At 41.4% G+C, this 19,543-nt stretch overlaps 2 protein-coding genes across 5 annotated transcripts in view; both read left to right on the forward strand.

The window, feature by feature from the left end:
• Positions 1-4,125: 4,125 nt before the first annotated feature.
• Positions 4,126-12,897, forward strand: LOC120558797 (putative protein TPRXL). Of its 4 annotated transcripts, none has more exons than XM_039800059.1 (6): positions 4,126-4,228; positions 6,744-7,088; positions 8,521-8,775; positions 10,036-10,137; positions 10,219-10,259; positions 12,570-12,897. In XM_039800059.1, the coding sequence occupies exons 1-6, from the start codon at positions 4,189-4,191 to the stop codon at positions 12,678-12,680; spliced, it is 894 nt and encodes a 297-aa protein (XP_039655993.1). In that variant the 5' UTR covers positions 4,126-4,188; the 3' UTR covers positions 12,681-12,897. The 4 variants fall into 4 exon arrangements, with proteins under 4 accessions (XP_039655993.1, XP_039655994.1, XP_039655995.1 ...); XM_039800060.1 differs by having other exon boundaries at positions 10,121-10,137; XM_039800061.1 differs by lacking the exon at positions 10,219-10,259 and having other exon boundaries at positions 10,121-10,137.
• Positions 12,898-18,527: 5,630 nt separating this feature from the next.
• The window catches only part of LOC120558795 (CMRF35-like molecule 8), a 64,970-nt gene continuing 63,954 nt past the window's right edge, over positions 18,528-19,543 (forward strand). The window contains exon 1 of the mRNA XM_039800056.1: positions 18,528-18,638. Within this exon, the coding sequence (XP_039655990.1) occupies positions 18,599-18,638 (40 nt within the window). The 5' untranslated portion in view covers positions 18,528-18,598. The remainder of the gene's footprint in view (positions 18,639-19,543) is intronic.

Here is a 19,543-nt window from a genome sequence, read left to right on the forward strand (position 1 = left end):
CGTGGTTAGGCCTGTTGCACCATATGGGAGCTGGTGTGTCCGTGTCAGGGCTTTTCAGTCTGTTTTTACAGCTGCAATTTTTTGTTTTTTTTTAATCAATCATAAATCCGTCATTTCTTTTCTCAATGAATTGATTTTTTGGCCTGTAAAAAAACGTGAAATCACAATTTCACACAGCCCAAGTTAGCATATTCTAACTGCTTGTTTTGTGCGACCAGCAGTACAAAGAAAAGCATAAAATGTTCACTTTTGAGCAGCTGGAATCAGTGAATTTAAGCAAATTATCAGAATACGTGCAGATTAATTTTCCATCTATCGACTCATCCAGGATGCCACAGTGATATGACGACAGAAGGAGCTGCAGTAGAGACAATGGCTGAATCTCACTTCCCTGATTTGATATCTCCTCGCTCCTCGGCTGAACCGGAAGTGGTTCTGGCCCTCTTTCGTAAGGGCCGTCTCAAAGCTCTTATTCCTGCCCCGAGGATGGAGGAAGGATCTCTGAGGAGCTATTATCGAGGATGGAGGAGGGATCACTGAGGAGCTATGAGCGAGGATACACAAGCCGTTGCTAACTCCGCCCATTCAGCTGAGAAATTCTAGTGACACTTCAGAAGAAAATTACGTCTCATTCCTCTAAAACACATATCCTCGTTTCCCATGCTTCCTTGGTGGGACGGACTATAAGACATAAGGAAGGGAAGCAAGTGAGGTGAGATTCAGCCAAGCAGCTTTCGCTGCAGTAGAGACAATGATAACAGGGATGGTTTTATCTGTACTACTTGGTTCCATCACAGCATTTTCTCTAAAGGGACGCACTGCTTCTCATTGGCCACCAGAGGGAGCAGCAGTCTGCTGATCCTTCACACCAAGCCAGCAGGAAGAGGGAGGAAACAGGAGAGCAAGACAAGAGGTCAAAATACAGAAGACAGGCGAAGATGAAGTTGTCTGTTTGAGTCCCTGGATCCAAGAATAGGAACTCCTACTACCCTTAGTGAAGGCACTTCAACATCTAAATGTGTTTTACAGTAAACTAGAGCTTATGTGTTCACATAACCTCCTCCTCGATAAATTGAAGTACGATCTAAGCAGGGAAGAAGAGACAAGGGGCTCGTCTGCGCTGCGTTCCGAGGCGCTGCGTACCCCGCGAGCGACCACAGCCATTCAAGTCAATGTTTGATAATCCACCAGCTGCAACGCGGCGTGTCCCAGAAGCGTGTGTGAAGCGGCTCCTCGCTCCGGTCCGCTGAAGATACGCGGCAGGTCTATTTTCCCGCGCCCCGAAGGCCGTTTGGACAGCCAGGCAGGAAGTGAAACGGTGAGACTACCCAGTCATTTTACCAAAAGACACCCCCCAATATCGTATACGTCTTCTCTACAACACCACGGACAACAAGAGGTTCATCTTGGAAAGACATAAGACATCACAGATCCTTTTTATAATGCCAGAAAAGAGATGGTATGGAGTTTAACTGCAGGAGTGCTCAGAGCGGAAGGTAGATACTAGCTTAATAGACATGGGATTATTCTGTAAATTACCTCCAGAGACAAAATCTGCGAGTCGGGCAGCAAGACACCCCCGGTGTGGTATGGTGCGTGGCTGAAGACTGAACAAAACCGCGGCACAGCTGGAACAAAGGACAGACATGCCTAGTGGAGAATTGGGGTAAATGTCTTAAAAAAACAAGCTGAAGCCTGAAAAAACAGTGATGCTGATAACTCAGAGAGATGGAAGGATGGAACATCAGCCTGCACAGAGAAGTGTCCAGGTCATCAATGTGAGTCAGAGTCCAAACAAGAGTCTGACCTGTTACTGTGAACCCAGTCCAGCGAGGGGACATAGTATGGAAGGAAGTACAGGAAACTGTGGTCTCCACAGTGATGGATCAATTCCCTCCCACAGCCTGAATGTATCCACTTAAATTTAATTTCACAACGCAAATTTCTACAAAAACACACAGATGTTGGCAATATATTTGCTACAGTTGCTGAAAAAACCTCAGTACTATCAGTACTATATATTTAAGATGCTTTTACATGCACGAAAACGATTGTCAAATGTATAGAGCTTTGTATTTAGGGACTGTCAGTACATTGAAATGAAAATATTTTTTTGTGGTGAGTGGAAGGTAGAGGACCCAAACGCAGGTAGAGGCAGGCAGGAGATGGTTTGAACTCAGGAATTTAATATAATAAAAAGCGGCAGTACAAAGACTGGAAAACTCACGAGGTAATGCACAAACTGACGGGCTAAACACAGGCAGGAGCAAAGCGACACACGCAGGAACAAACAAACACCAGAGGATACAAAACGATCTGACAAGACACAAAGGGATTCACAGAGGTTAAATACATGAGGTAGGGAGCAAACAAGGAACAGGTGGTAACATCAGGTGAAACACATCAGGGCGGGGCAGGACAATCAGACAAGGTGGGAAAATACAGGAAGTAGAACTCAAGAGACAAGACAGAAAACGAGACTTTCACAATAAAACAGGAAACAAACCAGAATACACAATACAAACAAGACAGGAACAGAACAAAATACAAAGCATAACACCAAACCATAACATTACGTCTAATTTCTTCACTATCACAGTCTCAGTGGCCCACAGTGCAGACAGTACAATCCAAACTTGACACACTGAAAATAAGGAGACCTGGCGCACACAGAGGTCTAGAGAGAATCTCATCAGATTAAAGTCCATTTTGGAAACCCTTTGGCAGCAATTCCATTGGGAGTTTGAAAAGTTCTTTGAAAATGGCACTTTTGGTTAGATATAGTTTAAATTTCTCCACAGATTTAAAACAAAAAATGAGAAGCAAGTGTATTAACTTCTGCTTTTTTGAAGCATTAGGTTTAATCCTGCCTAATGTCTGTCTCCTTTTAGTGCTTTTCCAGTGTTTTATTTATATTGGTCAGTCTGACTCTAGAAGTTTGGATTTTAGTTTCTACAAGCCTTGAGCCTTGTAAGACAGTTAATTGACAGATCTGTTCTCTGAGAACATGATTTACTGTTCGGTCTTTGATTTGGGGTCGGTGCTAGGACTGCTGCTGCTGCAACAGCTTCCTGAAATGTGGCATGACTTTGCTCTCGGGGAGGTAGAGCGCCATCTCCAGGGCGACCAGGATGGTGAACTCAAACGATATCAGCTCCCTCCTGCTGATCCTGAAACGCTCCTCCAGCTTCTACAGAGACACAGCACGAACCAAAGCATGACAGGCAGCCATAATTAAAAAACAATGCCTAAACACATTTTTGACAAAAGTTGAAGCTGGTAAAACAGGTAGATACAAAAAAGAATAAAACATAAAAGACTCAATATAAGACTCAAAAATGTGTTAACAAGGTAGAGATTTTATAGTCATACGTTGATTAAAAAAAAATATGACTTCCAACTTAAAGATACAACCAAGTCTAGTTATAATGTAAAATCAGACATAAGCTCACAGATTAAAGAAAACACTTACAGGTCCCATGACATGGTGGTCTTTGGATGCTTTTATATAGACCTTAGTGGTCCCCTAATACTGTATCTGAAGTCTCTTTTATATAGACCTTAGTGGTCCCCTAATACTGTATCTGAAGTCTCTTTTATATAGACCTTAGTGGTCCCCTAATACTGTATCTGAAGTCTCTTTTATATAGACCTTAGTGGTCCCCTAATACTGTATCTGAAGTCTCTTTTATATAGGCCTTAGTGGTCTATATAAAAAAGGTGGAGGGTGGGGGTGTGGCCTTGACCAACTGCCACTTTGCTCATTGGAAAGCCATGATGTCTCTCTCTAATGGGCGGGCCAAATTCTCGGGGTGGGCAAAGCAGAGAAAGGGGAGGTAACCTTGCTTCTTATGACCTCATAAGGAGAAGATTCCTGATTGGCCCATCTGAGCTTTCATTTTCTCAAAGGCAGAGCAGGATACCCAGGGCTCGGTTTACACCTATCACCATTTCTATCTACTGGGGGACCATAGGCAGGCTGGGGGATCGCATATTAATGCTAAAAAAACTCATAAAGTGAAATTTTCATGCCATGGGACCTTTAATAAAGAATAAAGAGTGGAGGAGAGTAGAGGGGGGGATGTGATGTGTTTGGAGGAGGGACTCCATCATATAGAGAAGTGAACAGTTCCTGGTTTACCAGTGAAGAAGAAAGAGAGGCAGCGTTAAACCATCAGATCCTCCAACATGAACGTCTGTCAGTCTCTGATCTGCTTCTTCTTCCTCAGTGAGTAAACTCAGCTTCTACTCTCTCTTAATTATGTCGTTTTTATTTATTATTTCTTTATCTACAGTGGGTCAGTTCAACTTTGCAGCAGAAGGGAACCAGTTTCTTATTGATGGACTGTGTTTCATCACCTCTTGTCTCAGTCTAACAACATGTTGGTTTCTGGTCAAACAGGATGTTCAGAGTTGGTATGAGTCTCTTTAAAATGGAGTTCTTTAAAAGTGATCTACTCAAATTAGCATGACAATCTGCAGTCAACTCTTGATCTCCTGTACTTGTAGTTTTAGAGTAGATTTATATTGTTTAGACTGTTTAGTAGTTATATAATAGTGTTCACCTTTTTAGAGAGGTAGAGAGAAAATAATGATTTTAAATTATTTTATTTGAACATCCTCCAAAATAAGTGCAGCAGTAAACATGCACACCAAAACCTCTCTCACACACACCCCCCACAACACACACACACACACACACACACACACACACACACACACACACACACACACACACAAACACTCGTAATATGATATTAAACAAAATGCTTGGCTCATAGGTTCACATTTTGTCTTAATAAAACATGTTTAACTGTTGCTTTTGATCCTGTTAGTTATGATTGTTTGATATTTGAGGGTTATTTTAGAGCTGAGGATGGATGTTGAGCTAAACATGCAAAACCTCATTTCACAAGAGAGCCAATCACCAATGTCATTCTCATATGAGAAGTGGTCAAATAGAAGAAAAAACTAAAATGTACTTAAATAAATATGTACTAATATATAAAATGTTTCATAGGTTTACATTTAGTCTAAATAACATTTTTAACTGTTCTTATATATATTCTTATATTCTTTATATCTAATAGGACACAATAGGACTGTAAACAAATTATTTTGGTGGGAGGGAGGCAGAATCTTATATTCCTAAAAAGCCCTTTGCAGCCTTTTCAGTATTTTCTTTGGACCCTCCTGTTGACTGAGGAAAAAAGTTAATTTTCCTCTCAACATTTTATAAAAACTATATATTTAAGGCAAACTACTACTCTCTATTTTTGGATAAAAAGATGCTAAATGGTTTTGGCATGTTACCATGGCGACAACTCTGTTGGTGCTGATGGACTTGAGCACCTCAATATATTATAGACAGAAAAAATGAGAAAAATATAATAATGGGATGAGTAAAAGATAAGACACCCTCCCCTGCTCTACTAACTAATATGGACTACACTCCACAAGCAGAAATGAACATATACCCCTCCCCGTTTCCTGACCCCTGTCCCCCATGATTATTATGGGACAGTCTGGTTTTATGTATTGGTGTGTTGAAGAAAGTTTTCCACTATAGTGTAGTCTGGTTGCTTAACTCTGGGGAGCTTATTCCCTGAGTCCTTCTGTTTTTTCGCCCAGCAGTTGTCCTTGGATTAGGTTGGCACCTAAAGTATGATTGCAGCTGTCGCCGTGGTCCTGCTACACGAGCCTGGGTCTATCAAAGGTTTTTCCCTAAATGGGAGTTTTTCCTCGCCAGTCACACTAAATGCTTGCTCTTGGGGGAATTCCTGGAATTGTTGGGTCATTGTAAATTATATCTGTAAAGTGTCTTGAGATAACTCTTGTTATGATTTGATACTATGAATAAAATTGAATTGGTTGGAGACATATTTAAACCTCTGCCTACAACTCCAGTTTGTTCAGTAATTCCACTAGGTCTGTGTGAACAATGTTTGGATGATCAGCGTGAGTTTGTAATAACTGACCAGTGGTGGCTCAGTGGGATGTAAGAAGTTAAGTTTCAGTGTTTCACAGAGGAAAATCAAATGACAAAAGATAAAACAAAAAGGTGCGTTTGTTTGAACTCTGTAGCTCCATCTGCCCCGAGTGGAGCTGCTATCTGACTACAGCTGCAGATAGTTGAGAAGAAAATCCATTTTTTAAAAACAATTAAACAAGTTATGATCAATCAAAATCCATCGGCATAAAGAATTTCCTTTCATTAACATAACTCTCACTCAATAATGTTTATGCTTATCATCATATGTATCATTCGTACCGGTTTGACAGTTTGTGTTGATTTGCTCCAAACAAAAAAACTTTCTGTCCTTCTGACTGTGTCTGGATGTGTTTTGAGGCAGATTCATAAAGCCCAGGATAAACTCAAACTTTGACTTTGTATGTAATCGTGCTGCCTCTAAAACTGACCTCCCATTCTGTCTGAACACAGGAATGTTTCCATGTGTTTCATTATTGTTGACTGAATCACTTCATTGCTTTTTGAGTTGTTTTTATTCTCTGGGGAACATTAAATCAGAGTCAGACTGTGAGATTATTTTAATGCTTGAAATCTGAAAGAATCCAGATCTCTGTTGTTTTAAACTGTTACCCCTCAGTCACAGACTGGTTGAACTGGGCAGCTCCCAGTATGACTGTGGGGATCTATGTATGATTTATCGAGATGTGCATCAGACCGCAACATCTTACAGGAAGTACAGATAGTAACTATTGATTGTTCATCTTTTTAACAGCACTGCAGGATGGAAACATTGGTCTCATCAATGCAGAAATCATCGAGAGTACAGGAACTGAAGGAGGAAACATCACAGTTGGATGCTCCTTCACTTTCTCTGGAAAGAGGAGAATCTTCTGTAAGGACGAATGTAAAGATGGAGACATTCTCATTGAGACAGAAGAGGAGACAGCACAGAGAGGCAGATACGGCATTGAATATAAAAATTCAATAATGTCTGCTACAGTTCTGTATGTGAGCATCACAAAGCTGAATAAGTCTGACTCAGGACGGTATAAATGTCGTTTGGACAGATCTTTATTCCCAGCATCAGACCAGGAGATTGAGATCCGAGTTACAGATGGTGAGTTTCTACTGAGAGTCATGTTATTAACTGTTCACTGACAGCTGCTGATGTTTCAAATAACTCAACATGTTTAGTCTAACAGTTGTATGTAGAGCTGCATATTTTCATCATTGTGAACTCTGATGAATGCTCCTTTAACAGTTGGGGCCCTATCTTGCACCCAGCGCAACTGCCTTTGTACACCGACGCATGTATCATTCCTATTTTGCACCCGACGCACAACGGACTTTTCCCTCCACAGACGCACGTCGGTAAATTAGGGAATGTATTTGCGCTCCCGGGGGCGGTTCAGCGAAAAGAGGAAATGTGTTCAGGTGCAAACGTTCCCTGGTGCTATTTTGCAGTTTCAGAAAACATTTCCGCCACTGACCAGGAAAAACCTGGTCTAAAGTCAGTGGCGCTAGTCTAAAGTCAGTGGCGCGTTATTCATATGCTATTTTAGGGCGCATGCTTGGCCATAATGTAGCGTGTGCACAACGCGCATACACTTTGCTTCTCTCATCTACACGGACGCAGCAGTTCCCATTTTTGCAAACCATACATAATTATAAGGAAAAATATTAATTTGGGTAGGTCAGGAGGCACTTTACAGTACAGTCCTCAAAACGTGGCAGCATTCTTTATGGCTTGTTGTGTTTTACACATTTTCATGAATCATGGATGTGTTGATGACATAAATGAGGAAATATTAGAGGACTTAAGGAGACGTGATGTTGAACTACAGTGGGATTAGACACTCCGGCGGGATCTGGTCTGGGAATGGCAATGCGCTCCTGGTGGAGCGGGTGGACGGAGATGGAGTGGGGGGGAGGAGGAAGGGGCACAAAAGGAGCAGGGGGTGCATTTGGAGGCCCACGCTCCATGGCTGCAGCAACATCGCCACCCGGTCAAGATGGGTATTTACTTTGCCGCATCCCGGACAGCTCCCGCTGGCGTGCGCCAGGCAAATCCGCCATCATAATAGCAATCCGCCATTGAACAATACGCCTGCTCTTAAAGGGAATGTGAGATGACGCTCTGATTGGTTTATTGCACGTTACGCCCAAACCACACCTAGCTACTTCAGACCAACCCATTTTAGATTTGCGTCGGGCGCAAGAGTCATTTATCCCGCCGGTATAATAGCAACAGCGCCCGAGATCCGCCCCCACAAAGCTACTTGTGTTTCACGTTTGATACTTGCGTTTCAGATCGTTAAAATAGGGCCCATGATGTGTAAAATATGTGATGAACTCAGACGGTCCCACACTGCAGCTGATTGGAATCTTGTTGCACCAAACCCATTGATGACCTTCTGCATTTAGCTGTGGGATTAAAACACATGGATGTTAGCACAGAGTTCTCTGCAGGGAGCATCTGATCATCACCACTTCTTTGGATCTCTACAATCACTATCCGACTGTTTGATTGTGTTTTTAATGTTTCACAGCTCCAACCTCTCCTCTCAGACCTTCTTCACCATCAGTCCCATCAGCCTCCACACTGATGACATCACAGAGTTTAAACTCCACACCTTCATCAGACTCCACACTGATGACATCACAGAGTTTAAGCTCCACACCTTCATCAGACTCCACACTGATGACATCACAGAGTTTAAGCCCCACACCTTCATCAGCCTCCCCTGAAGCCAGCAAGCAGCCTCGACAGAAACACACAGCACCAGCTGCACCTGCAGCTCCAGGTACATTTACTTTGTTGTTTGTATGTGAATATACTGTTATTGCAAATACATGGATGTGTATGCTTGTATGTATAGAACTTATATTAATTGTTGGTTTAAATGTTATAAAATGGTTATGAAGTACTGATTTAAAACTATTAAGTTGATGTTACTATTAGTTGGACAACACAGCATGAATGATCTCTCAGGTCCCTCATTTACCTTGGAGTACAGTTTATGATGCCAGATATATTTAATAATCAACCAGGAAGTGTAAAACCAATGTTTTCTTCTGCTCAAACAGCCCAAAGAGCTCTGCTGTATCTGGGTCTGACTCTGGTCTGATAGTCTAGCTAGCTGTCTGGATTTACCCTCCAGAGATCTGATGAGCAGTTAACCATAGTCCTTATAAATCCATCGGAGGTTAGAATTACAACACAAAGAAAGAGGAAGGTAACAGATATCCAGCAGGATTTCCTCTTCACCGGAGCCATCGCGGAAGTGGACAGCGTGGATATAGACTAAGAGAGACCTAAAGACTAAACTGAGTTTAAACAAAGTCAACACCGAGACCAGAGTGTATCCAGCTCGAGTCAAGACCAGATCAGACCAGACCAGACCAGACCAGACCAGACCAGATTAGACCAGACCAGACCAGATCAGACCAGACCAGATTAGACCAGACCAGACCAGACCAGACCAGACCAGACCAGATTAGACCAGACCAGACCAGACCAGACAGCTAGAGCTTCTCCTGTCTCCTGCTTTCTTTTTCTTGGGAGTGCGTGTTGAAGGGCCGGGGAGAAGGGGTTAGTAGTAACAAGTCAAGATAGTGGTTTCATTTGAAGCAGGAAGTTTTACATCCTATTACAGACCATTTAGCAACATCCCCTGGGTCTGGAAATAAAGTCCTGAATCCTCTTTAGCAGAGACGGAGACAAGATCAAGTAAATATGCAGTTGATACCGAGACGGGACCTTCAGAAAGTGGTCTCGAGACTGTTCTTGGTCTTGGCACTACAACACTGGAGTGGAGTTTATATTATTAATCAGTGTTGTTGCCATGGTGATGTTAACCAGACAGCGTCAGGCTATTTCATTTATGGGGGTTAATAATACTTGTTGCAGCCGCATTGGTGTCCATGATTTACTGTTGGTCTTTTTTTCTCTCTCTCTCTTTTTCTCTCTCTCTTTTTTTCTCTCTCTCTCTCTTTCTCTCTCTCTCTCTCCCTCTCTCTCTCTCTCTCTCTCTCTCTCTCCTCTCCTGTCATCTCTCCTCCAGATCTCCCCCTGGTTTTGGGTGTGTGTGTCCCTGTGGTGGTGGTGGTGGTGCTGGCTGCTGTTCTGCTGTTCTTCTACAAAAAGAGGACTAAGCACTCTGATGGTGAGTTATCTTTCAACATTATCTGCACTGTTTTAATAATTACTCATTCAAGATAGAGAGAATACTTTGTCTGTTCCTCAGGTTCAAACCAAAGAGGAAACACAGACATCACCAGGACTGAGGTGACTTTCTCTAACTCATCTATCTTTGTTAACTCTCACTGTTAGCTTTTAATATGGCTGCTGATGCACTGAGAGAAGGAAAGGAAACACAGCAAACATGTTCTGTAAAACTACAATCCAAGATGTTAAATTAAAGTATGTGCATGTTGCACCAACAGTTATATTGTTTTCTCGAGGTTCAGAGTGGAAATATGTGAATATTTAGCATCTTTAATAAATAGCCAAGGCTGAAGAAGTGACTTTTTATGTTATATTTTATTTGTAGAGAAACTGAGGGATAGATTTATCAAGCCGTTTGCGCCTGTTTCCAGGCGCTAATTCTTTGGTCGCAAAGACGGACGTAACCGATGCGGGCTATTTACAAACAGGGCGCACTTGGGTAAAATCGCAGATTGTCCACATGAGCGAGAAGAGACAAGTTGCGCTTTCAATATGCGTTCGTGGGAGGGTCGTGGGGAGAGTGGGAGTTCCACCCAAAAATGTGGGAGGATAAGCGCAAAGTGCACCTAATTATATATTCCGTGGTATTTACAAAGACTGTCAGTAAGACAGTCAGTCTATTCTACTGTCAGTCTATTCTGCGGGGGAAATTCTCCACCTCTTAAAAGCCGGTCTAAACCAGCCGCAGTCGAGTTTCCTCGTAGACCTTTATGCCGCTGGTGAAATGGCAACAGTAATTTGAGCAAGACGAAGACATAGGCGAGGCTGAAAATATTTTTAACACAAGAATCACACTTTGTCAGTGAACACAACATCATTTAGCGTTACAGATCAAGCAGCCATGAAATATTAGAGTTACTGGAAGAAATCAAAATTGAAATTGAATCTCTCACTCAGCGTTCACATCCCATTCCAGCAGTTATTAAACTCCTCGCTACATTACAAATATTGGCATCAGGATCATTTCAAACAGTCCTAGCATCAGCAGTGGGAATATCGCAGTCTGCACTCAGCCGTATCATAGCACAAGTACCGCTTTGCTACAGCGCAATTTACGGTCTAGTGGGCGGAGAAAGACGCTGATTGCCTGATGGGTGTCAGGGTTGATAAATACTACGCAAAATGTGGAAGCATAACGTGCGCTATTACCGAACTTGCATAAACAGACGCAGCACAAACTGCGCTAGTGTTAATAAATTAGGCCCTGAGAGTCTCGTCATGCTATCAATGAAGTGATACTCCACTAACATCTGAAATAGCTACATGTTTTTAGCCACTTGGGGGCAGAGGAAACTAGTTGCGAACACCACACTAGTCTATATCCACGATGTTGCACATCCGGGATTGCTCTCGTTCTGCTGGAAATTCCGGAAGTTGTTTTCGGATGTCCGTTACCTTCCTCTTTCTTTGTGTTGTAATTTTAAACTCCGGTGGATTCATGAGGACTATGGTTAACTGCTCCTCAGATCTCTGCAGGGTAAATCCAGACAGCTAGCTAGACTATCTGTCCAATCTGAGTTTTCTGTTAAACTAAAACAACTTTTAAACAAAGTTCCTTCCCGAGGCTGTTTTGTAGAGGCACTGTGGCGCCGTCCAGTACTTAGCACGACCAAAGACTGTTGTGATTGGCTTAAAGAAATGCCAATAAACCAGACACATTTTTCTCCCATCCCAGAATGCTGTGTGGACTAGCCAGACTCTCCTACACAGCGCTGTGGAGGAAGGTCTGGCAATGAGAAACTAACACCACACTGACATTATCAGCACACAGTTGCTTTTTTCTTACACATCCAGCAGTTATGGAGCAACATGATCATTTCTTTGGAGACATGTTTCTGTCCACCTGAATGAAACAAACAGCAGACAGAACAACTGGTGAACATAGAGAACCAGATTAAGAACCAGATGTGTTTTTAGGAGTTGTTTAAGCTGAAAACAGAGCCAAAATCAGAGTAAATATTAAACTTGCAGCTTATTCCACTGTGCTAAAAACATCCAATATTAGATAGTAGTTGCTCTTCACTGAGGACAGCTTTGGTCAGCTGTGACAATTTTCACAGGGGAAAGAAGTATGAAAGTGTCAACAGAAACCTCTCAAACCACAGCAGCATAGTCCACTTCTCTCTTTACTCAGTATGTTCCAAACATTCACTACCTAATGCCTAATACCTAACCCTGACCCAAACACTCATTGTTCCTCCAAAATGCAGATAAATACACAGCTTCTGTTTCCCTCTCATGTACAAGTGTTAAATGTTGACAACTTCTGCTTTCACATCACACAATTACATATCCAGACATGGTGCCTCAGTATTTGAGATGTGTGGTTAAGTTGCTGTTACTGTATTTTGACTGTATTTTTGTGTTCAGATTAACATCTATGAGAACTGCCCTCCACTCTCCACCCGTGCAGACACCACCTACCAGAGTCTGGATCCAGCCTCCAGGGATCCGGACCGCATCTACTCTACTCTCTCTTAGATACAACACCTATGATGATGTCAGCAAGAGTTTCTGCTGAATGCACAGCGAAGCTTGGCTGCTGCTCATGGCAGTGAAGGATTTTATTACCAACCAGAAGCGTTTCTAGGACTTGAGGAGGTTCAGGACTTAGCCCGGACCCATTTAAAGGAACACGCCGACTTATTGGGACTTTAGCTTATTCACCGTATCCCCCAGAGTTAGACAGAGTAGAAGTCCATACATACACTTCTCATCTCCGTGTGTGTCGTAACTCTGTCTGACGCACCCACTGCTAGCCTAGCTTAGCACAGATCCTGGAGGTAACCGACTCCATCTAGCCTACTGCTCCTAATAAGTGACAAAATAACACCAACATTTTCCTATTTAAGTGGTGTGATTTGTATAGTCACAGCGTTTACAAATAACAAGGTCACATGAGACACAGCCATCTTCTAACCGTATATAAACTGGGAACTAAATTCTCAGAAGGCGAAGCACTGCTACTTCTGCTACTTGGGCGGAGTGATTTGCTTGCAGCACCTGAGAAGCCCCGTGGTGAGGAGCAGAGAGAAACAACGGTGCTTTTCAGGTGTTGCGCTAATCACTCCGCCCAAGTAGCAGTGCTACTAGTGTTACCGATCCAGGCCTAGGGGAAATCTGGACCGGCAGCAATGGCTACACAGGCTAGGAAGCACTGCGTAGCGTAAGAAAACTGGGAACTGTGAATCAATAGATAGAGAGCACAATGTTAGCGTGTTGCTCACGGCAAAGCTTGTTTATTTCTGAGCTACGCATACGGTTCCCATACATTCACATTGTCTCTACTGTATTAGCTCTCTGATAAAAGTGCATGTCAAAATGATAATAAACCGTTAAAAAAATAAAATAAATGGTGTAACCAAACTGATAAATAATATGAAACAGTCTGATGGAAAAATAAATGCACATAAACTATAATGATTTAACACATAATACACCTCCATACATACAACATTCCTACACATGTTCTCTCTTACATTAATATTAGCGCTTGACAAGATGGCGTCGCCATGTTACTGAATGACCACGAATGTAAAACTAGTTTAAAACAGTATTTCTCGTCACCATTTCCTCACTGCTGGCTGGCTAATACTCTGAACAAAATATAGAACATGTTTTCTTATGTTACAGGATGCTAATATCAGTAACTTACACTTACAAACTACTATGAAAAACTGAAGTTCATAAGAACTACTCAGCATGCCCACACTGGTCGCAACAACTAGCTTCAAAGTTACGCTTTTTACTCTTAACACAAACACCTCAAAATCAGCTGACAACATCACACGATTTCTATAACATTTAGATAATCTGCTGATACAAGCAGTATGAGAATACAATATACAATACAATATGAAAAAGTGAGTTTTTCAGTACCTGTGAATCAATAGATAGAGAGCACAATGTAAACGTGTTGCTCACGCCAAAGCTCGTTTATTTCTGAGCTGTGCATGAGCAGAGCTAAGAGCTACGGTCTCCCTAATGGTTCCACGTCAGCACCATAGTGCCATCTACTGACGTGGAAGCGTAATAGCTTCAATAAGTCTGTTAAGGATTAGTTACAATGGCTCAAATTTTAACAAAAATTGGGTGGGTGTCTGTTTAAACAAAAACTAAACATATTAACATATATATTCGACCAACTACACTAGCAATGAGCATTAAACACTTCACTTCCTGCATTCAGGTGAATTGTTATGCACCTATTTCTACCTTTTTCTGAATCAATTTATGCTGGAAATATCTTTATGTAAAACATAGGGGACAATTCAAAATATAAAACCATAATGGACTATTTTGCAGTAAGACTCTCGGGCATCTGTATTGCTTTCAACTATTTATTCTCCTTTGGATCGTCTTTTCTAATTATATCTGAGTCAGCACACATGTAGCCTAGGCATCATTTACTCTTCCCTCCTCTTTTGCATCTTTTGTTGGGGAAGAAACCTCCTTAAATGTGCATATGACAATTATTCACCTGAATGATACATTCATTCATTTTAATGAATTAATAAACCCCTGGACTGTAATATTTCAGATGTGTTTGAGCAAGATTTCTGCTCATGTTCAAAACTTTGTGCACATTCAAAATATCACATCTGTGTTCTCTGAGATTTGGAGGAGTCGTGATATTTTGAGAAAAATAAAGTGATAATAGGCTATTACAAGAATACAGTCACTATATTTCAGAAAATAATCCACCTGCACCATAGCATGCTGTGCATTACGTGAATACTCTGCTGATATGGTAGTTCTCAGACCTTCTGACAGACTCAGAGCCCCGTTTGGGTCTCTGGTCTCTGAATGAGACAAAGTTTAGGGAAGTTTTTGTACGCTGCTCTACATCGGAGGTGGAAAACTGAAACTACGGCAAAAATACACGGAGCACAAACGTGACACATCTGCCGCAGCATGTCCACATCAGAGCGCGTCCATTATAAACCTGAAGCTGTACAGACTACGGAAGCCACACTGCTCATCTCTATTTTTACAGAGAGAATCCTGAGTGCTGTATTGTGTTATGTCTCGAGGACCCCCTCGACAATCAGATGCTTCATCTCAAGGGGTATTTCTCTTAACAATTTCAATAATTAATAATAATAATAGAGTAGACACGACGCACAGGTCTGATTGAGAGCTTCGTGTGTTTGAGTCTGAACCATAGACTGGAAACGTCACATCACAGGAACTTCAAACAAAATCATTAGTATTGCGCTCCTAAACTTTGTGTTGATGGCATTGATGTGTTAGACTGATTGGACTCGGATTCTTCCGAAAATTACACCTTTCACAACTTTCCTCACTTACAAATACGTTGCTGCTGGTTTTATTCGCCTCGGAAAAATGAACTGGACAAAGTTACAGTTCCATAATGAGTTCTACAAAAAAAATGTGAGTGCCTTGGAAAATACTTGTTTTCTTAATTTGCATTAGCCATTCTAGGGCTTTTTTATTCTATTATACTTATTTTTGTAAAAAATAAAAATTTTAAAAAGAGAGAAGGAGAGGGCAAGAGATCCGGGGCTATTCATAAAAAATTCGGGGCTGTAGCAGGGGACACCCAGGCCTAACGGCACCTCTGTTACAAATGTTTTGACCACACTTGGTCTTTTATCAAGATTTGGGATGTTTTCATATTGTTATATGGTAAGTGTTGTATTTTCCTGGTGAGTGTTGAGTAACTTTCTGAAATGACCGGACTGTTGTAGCTGTTTTATTATTATTATTATAATTATTAGTATTATTATTTGTATTTAACCACTTTCATTGTATCCACCAATTGTCAATACTACGAACCCTCGACATCAAGGTATTAGGTCAAAAATATGTATCTGATTTTCTCCATACAGCCAGCTTGTCTTCACTATCTGATGTAGACCTGGATTCAGAGCCGTCTCAGGGGGGGTGTGAGGCCCTGTGCCAACCCTGTGCCAGGGACTGCTGTTATTTACACAGCTATATAGTCATATTGTGTGTGTGTGTGTGTGTGTGTTTCCGTGTTCTAGTGTGCCTTGCTGTGTGTGCATGTTTGTGGACATACCTCTGTCCATGGTGCTGAAAAATAAGCCAACAATATACTCTTCTCACTTTCAACTGCTTTTATTTTTAGTCAACTTAACATGCGTAAAACTTTGTATGACCATAAAAAAATTCAACTACTAAGAACTAAACTGAACAACGTTTCACAGACATGTGACTAACAGAAATGGAAAATGTGTCCCTGAACAAAGGATGGTCAAAATCAAAAGTTGCAGAACGTTACAGGGAAGACCTCCTCCTCCCTCATGTGGTCCCCTTCCTGCAGGCTCATCCTGACATGACCCCCCAGCATGATAACGCCACCAGTCATACCGTTCTGTGCTGTGTCACAATTTCCTGCAAGACAGGAATGTTAGTGTTCTGCCGTGGCCAGCGAAGAGCCCGGACCTCAATCCCAGCACGTCTGTTTCATCCTTTGTTCAGGGACACATTTTCCCATTTCTGTTAGTCACATGTCTGTGAAACGTTGTTCAGTTTAGTTCTTAGTAGTTGAATTTTTTTATGTTCATGCAAAGTTTTACACATGTTGGCTGAAAATAAAAGCAGTTGAAAGTGAGAGGACGTTTCTTTTTTTCTGAGTGTAGATAGGATGAAAGGCATTGCCGCAGAGATAGTTGTATTTTTATTTTGGTTTTAAGAGAGATAGCAGACTATTTAGCTGTCAGAATAATAGGCCGTCTGACTTACAGCATGGCAGCTCAGCTGCATGTCACGTTATATTCTTTCTATAGCTTTATAAAGACTCTGACTTACCATGCTGGATGAAGTGAAAGGCACTTTCCTTGCCTTCTTGCCCGCAAACTCAGCAATAAAGTCTTTGTAGTCCAGTGTTTGTGAAATCAGTGACAAAAGAAAGAAAAAAAAAAGCATAATTGCAAACTAGGCAGGCGCGAGCCCCCCCAGAGGCGCGAGGCCCCCCAGAGGCATGAGGCCCCCAGAAGCGGTGACTTAATTCTCCACTTTACTTTGAAAAGCCTTTATACTGTAGTCCACTAGTGAAAATAAGTGAATTAATGAGATGAAATAATATAATATGTGAATGAGAGAGTTGAGAGCTGTTCTTCTAGTCCAACCACCTGTGTGTTTTTGGTCAGTGGCTCCCCCAGGTGGTGATGCAGCAGTACTCAGACATCAGCACTCAATTACATCCTGATACATTATTAACCTCAAGTCAGACTGAAACTCATTTCCCCTGGAAATCAGTATTCATATCTTTTGTGTTTGAACTTTTTTGGTCAAAACTGTTGTCAAAAAGAAAAAGAAAAAAAGTTACATTTATAGCTATAGTGTATAATTTCCGTCTCCCATTTGAGGAATTCTCGTTTGGTCTTTCATACTGATTGCAGTGAGAGCATTTCAAAGAACGGACTTCTTCTCTCCTGTAGCCAATCATGCGACCACGTCCGCATTGTTACAAAATGTTGGAGGTGCGTGGCTCGGCGCTCAGACCCTCCACAGACCCTCACAGTCGCCCAGGCCGCGTTTGCGTCATTTCGCCGTCCGGTCCTCGCCGATCGCGCTGAACGCAAGAAGCATGAAACAGCTTTAAGTAATGACAACAACACTGTCGGTGCATGCATATGATACAAGCCTTCCGTGATCGCGCACCCCCCCCCCCCCTTCCTCCACACAGTTGCTAGTAGCCAAGGACACATGGAGGATTTCAGAAGAGGTCATTATCTTCACTCAAGTTTCTGCAGGAAAGTCACCAGACAACACAATTTTCTGACATGACTGAACCATTTCTACAGACTGGACTTAATAGTTCATCCTCTTGTTATGCTTTACAGTATGAATATATTACATGAATTATATTTTTCTTGAGTACAAAATAAGTTTTAAAGAAAAAGACATAAAACATCAGCCTGTGCTGATATGTGACATTTCCCTTTATTCTACCTCATCAGTCTGCCTTATTCTGTTCAGAAAATACAAAAACTCATTTCATGGGGTCCAGGTTTAAAAAAAACTGTAGTTACCTTTGAAGTGTTATGCAACTCTAAGCCGGCCTTCTATAATTGGTCATGTGCTCCAGGTAGGCAGGTGTGTTTCTTTAAATGAAAAAAGACAAATTGGCAAAAATTATTTTAAAAGATGGAGATTTTTTTTGTGTAGACAGAAATATCTAACTATAAACTGAGGAATCTCTGTGGGTTTTAGCAGTGTAGACAGAAATATGACATTAATGCCTCTTTAAGTTCCAACCAGGAACTAGAAACACTCAAAGAAGGGAGGAGAGTAGAGGGGGGGGTGTGATGTGTTTGGAGGAGGGACTCCATGATTTAGAGAAGTGAACAGTTCCTGGTTTACCAGTGAAGAAGAAAGAGAGGCAGCGTTAAACCATCAGATCCTCCAACATGAACGTCTGTCAGTCTCTGATCTGCTTCTTCTTCCTCAGTGAGTAAACTCAGCTTCTAGTATCATTCTGTCTCTTTTTACTGCGTTCTGTTTCTCTATCTTCTTTCTTTATCTACAGTCGCTCAGTTCAACTTTGCAGCAGAAGGGAAACAGTTTCTCATGAGTAAACTCTGTTACAACACATCTTGTATTAGTCCAACATCATGTTGGTTTCTGTGGTTAAACAGGATGGGATGAGTGGTGATAGTCATACTTAGTTCTTTTACTCTGAATAATAGTAGAAATACACTGTTAGAAACTTGATGCTGCATTCACATGTTTACCAAGTATTATAATCAAAATGTACTTAAAGTACCAAAAGTGAAAGTTCTCACTATGCAGAATGGCCCATTTCACAATAATACAGATTATAATATTATAATTATTGATGCATTCATGTGTTTATCACTTTAATATCACAGCAGGGAAAGGTGGAGCTCATTTTAAATACTTTACATACTGCTGGGTATTAGTTAACCTTTTATTTATTAGTAATCTAATTCACTTTGGACCTGTGCCTGTTGTTGTGCTGTACCTGTTTTCTAAGCAGTTATTAATGTTGTATTATAACTGTAACAGAGGAAATAGTTCTGCGGCTTCCCCCTGACTACAGTTTGTTGTAGCTTCACATCACAGGAAACTCCAGATCTAAACCTATAGAGGTTCACAGAGAGAAAGGAAGGGAGGAAAGAGGAAGGAAGGTGATCAACTCACCAGAACAGGCTCTGACTTTAAATTTTCTTTTAATAATGAGATGAGATACCACTCATTGATTTTCTGTGAGGCTCAACAAACTTGTAACCATCCCAACACTTTGGTTTAAAAAGAAATTGATCACAAAAAAGGAAACTACCTAATAAACTACTTCATTTTAAATGAATGGATGCCATCTTACAGAGGAGAAA

The sequence above is a fragment of the Perca fluviatilis genome, chromosome 5 (genome assembly GCF_010015445.1).
Source record: "Perca fluviatilis chromosome 5, GENO_Pfluv_1.0, whole genome shotgun sequence".
Classification (NCBI taxonomy): Eukaryota; Metazoa; Chordata; class Actinopteri; order Perciformes; family Percidae; genus Perca; species Perca fluviatilis.

Coding starts and splice junctions, on each gene's coding strand:
- LOC120558797 (XM_039800059.1), top strand. CDS start 4,189: ATGAACGTCTGTCAGTCTCTGATCTGCTTCTTCTTCCTCA. Junction 7,089..8,520: donor TGAGATCCGAGTTACAGATG/GTGAGTTTCTAC, acceptor AATGTTTCACAG/CTCCAACCTCTCCTCTCAGA. Junction 10,138..10,218: donor GAGGACTAAGCACTCTGATG/GTGAGTTATCTT, acceptor TCTGTTCCTCAG/GTTCAAACCAAAGAGGAAAC.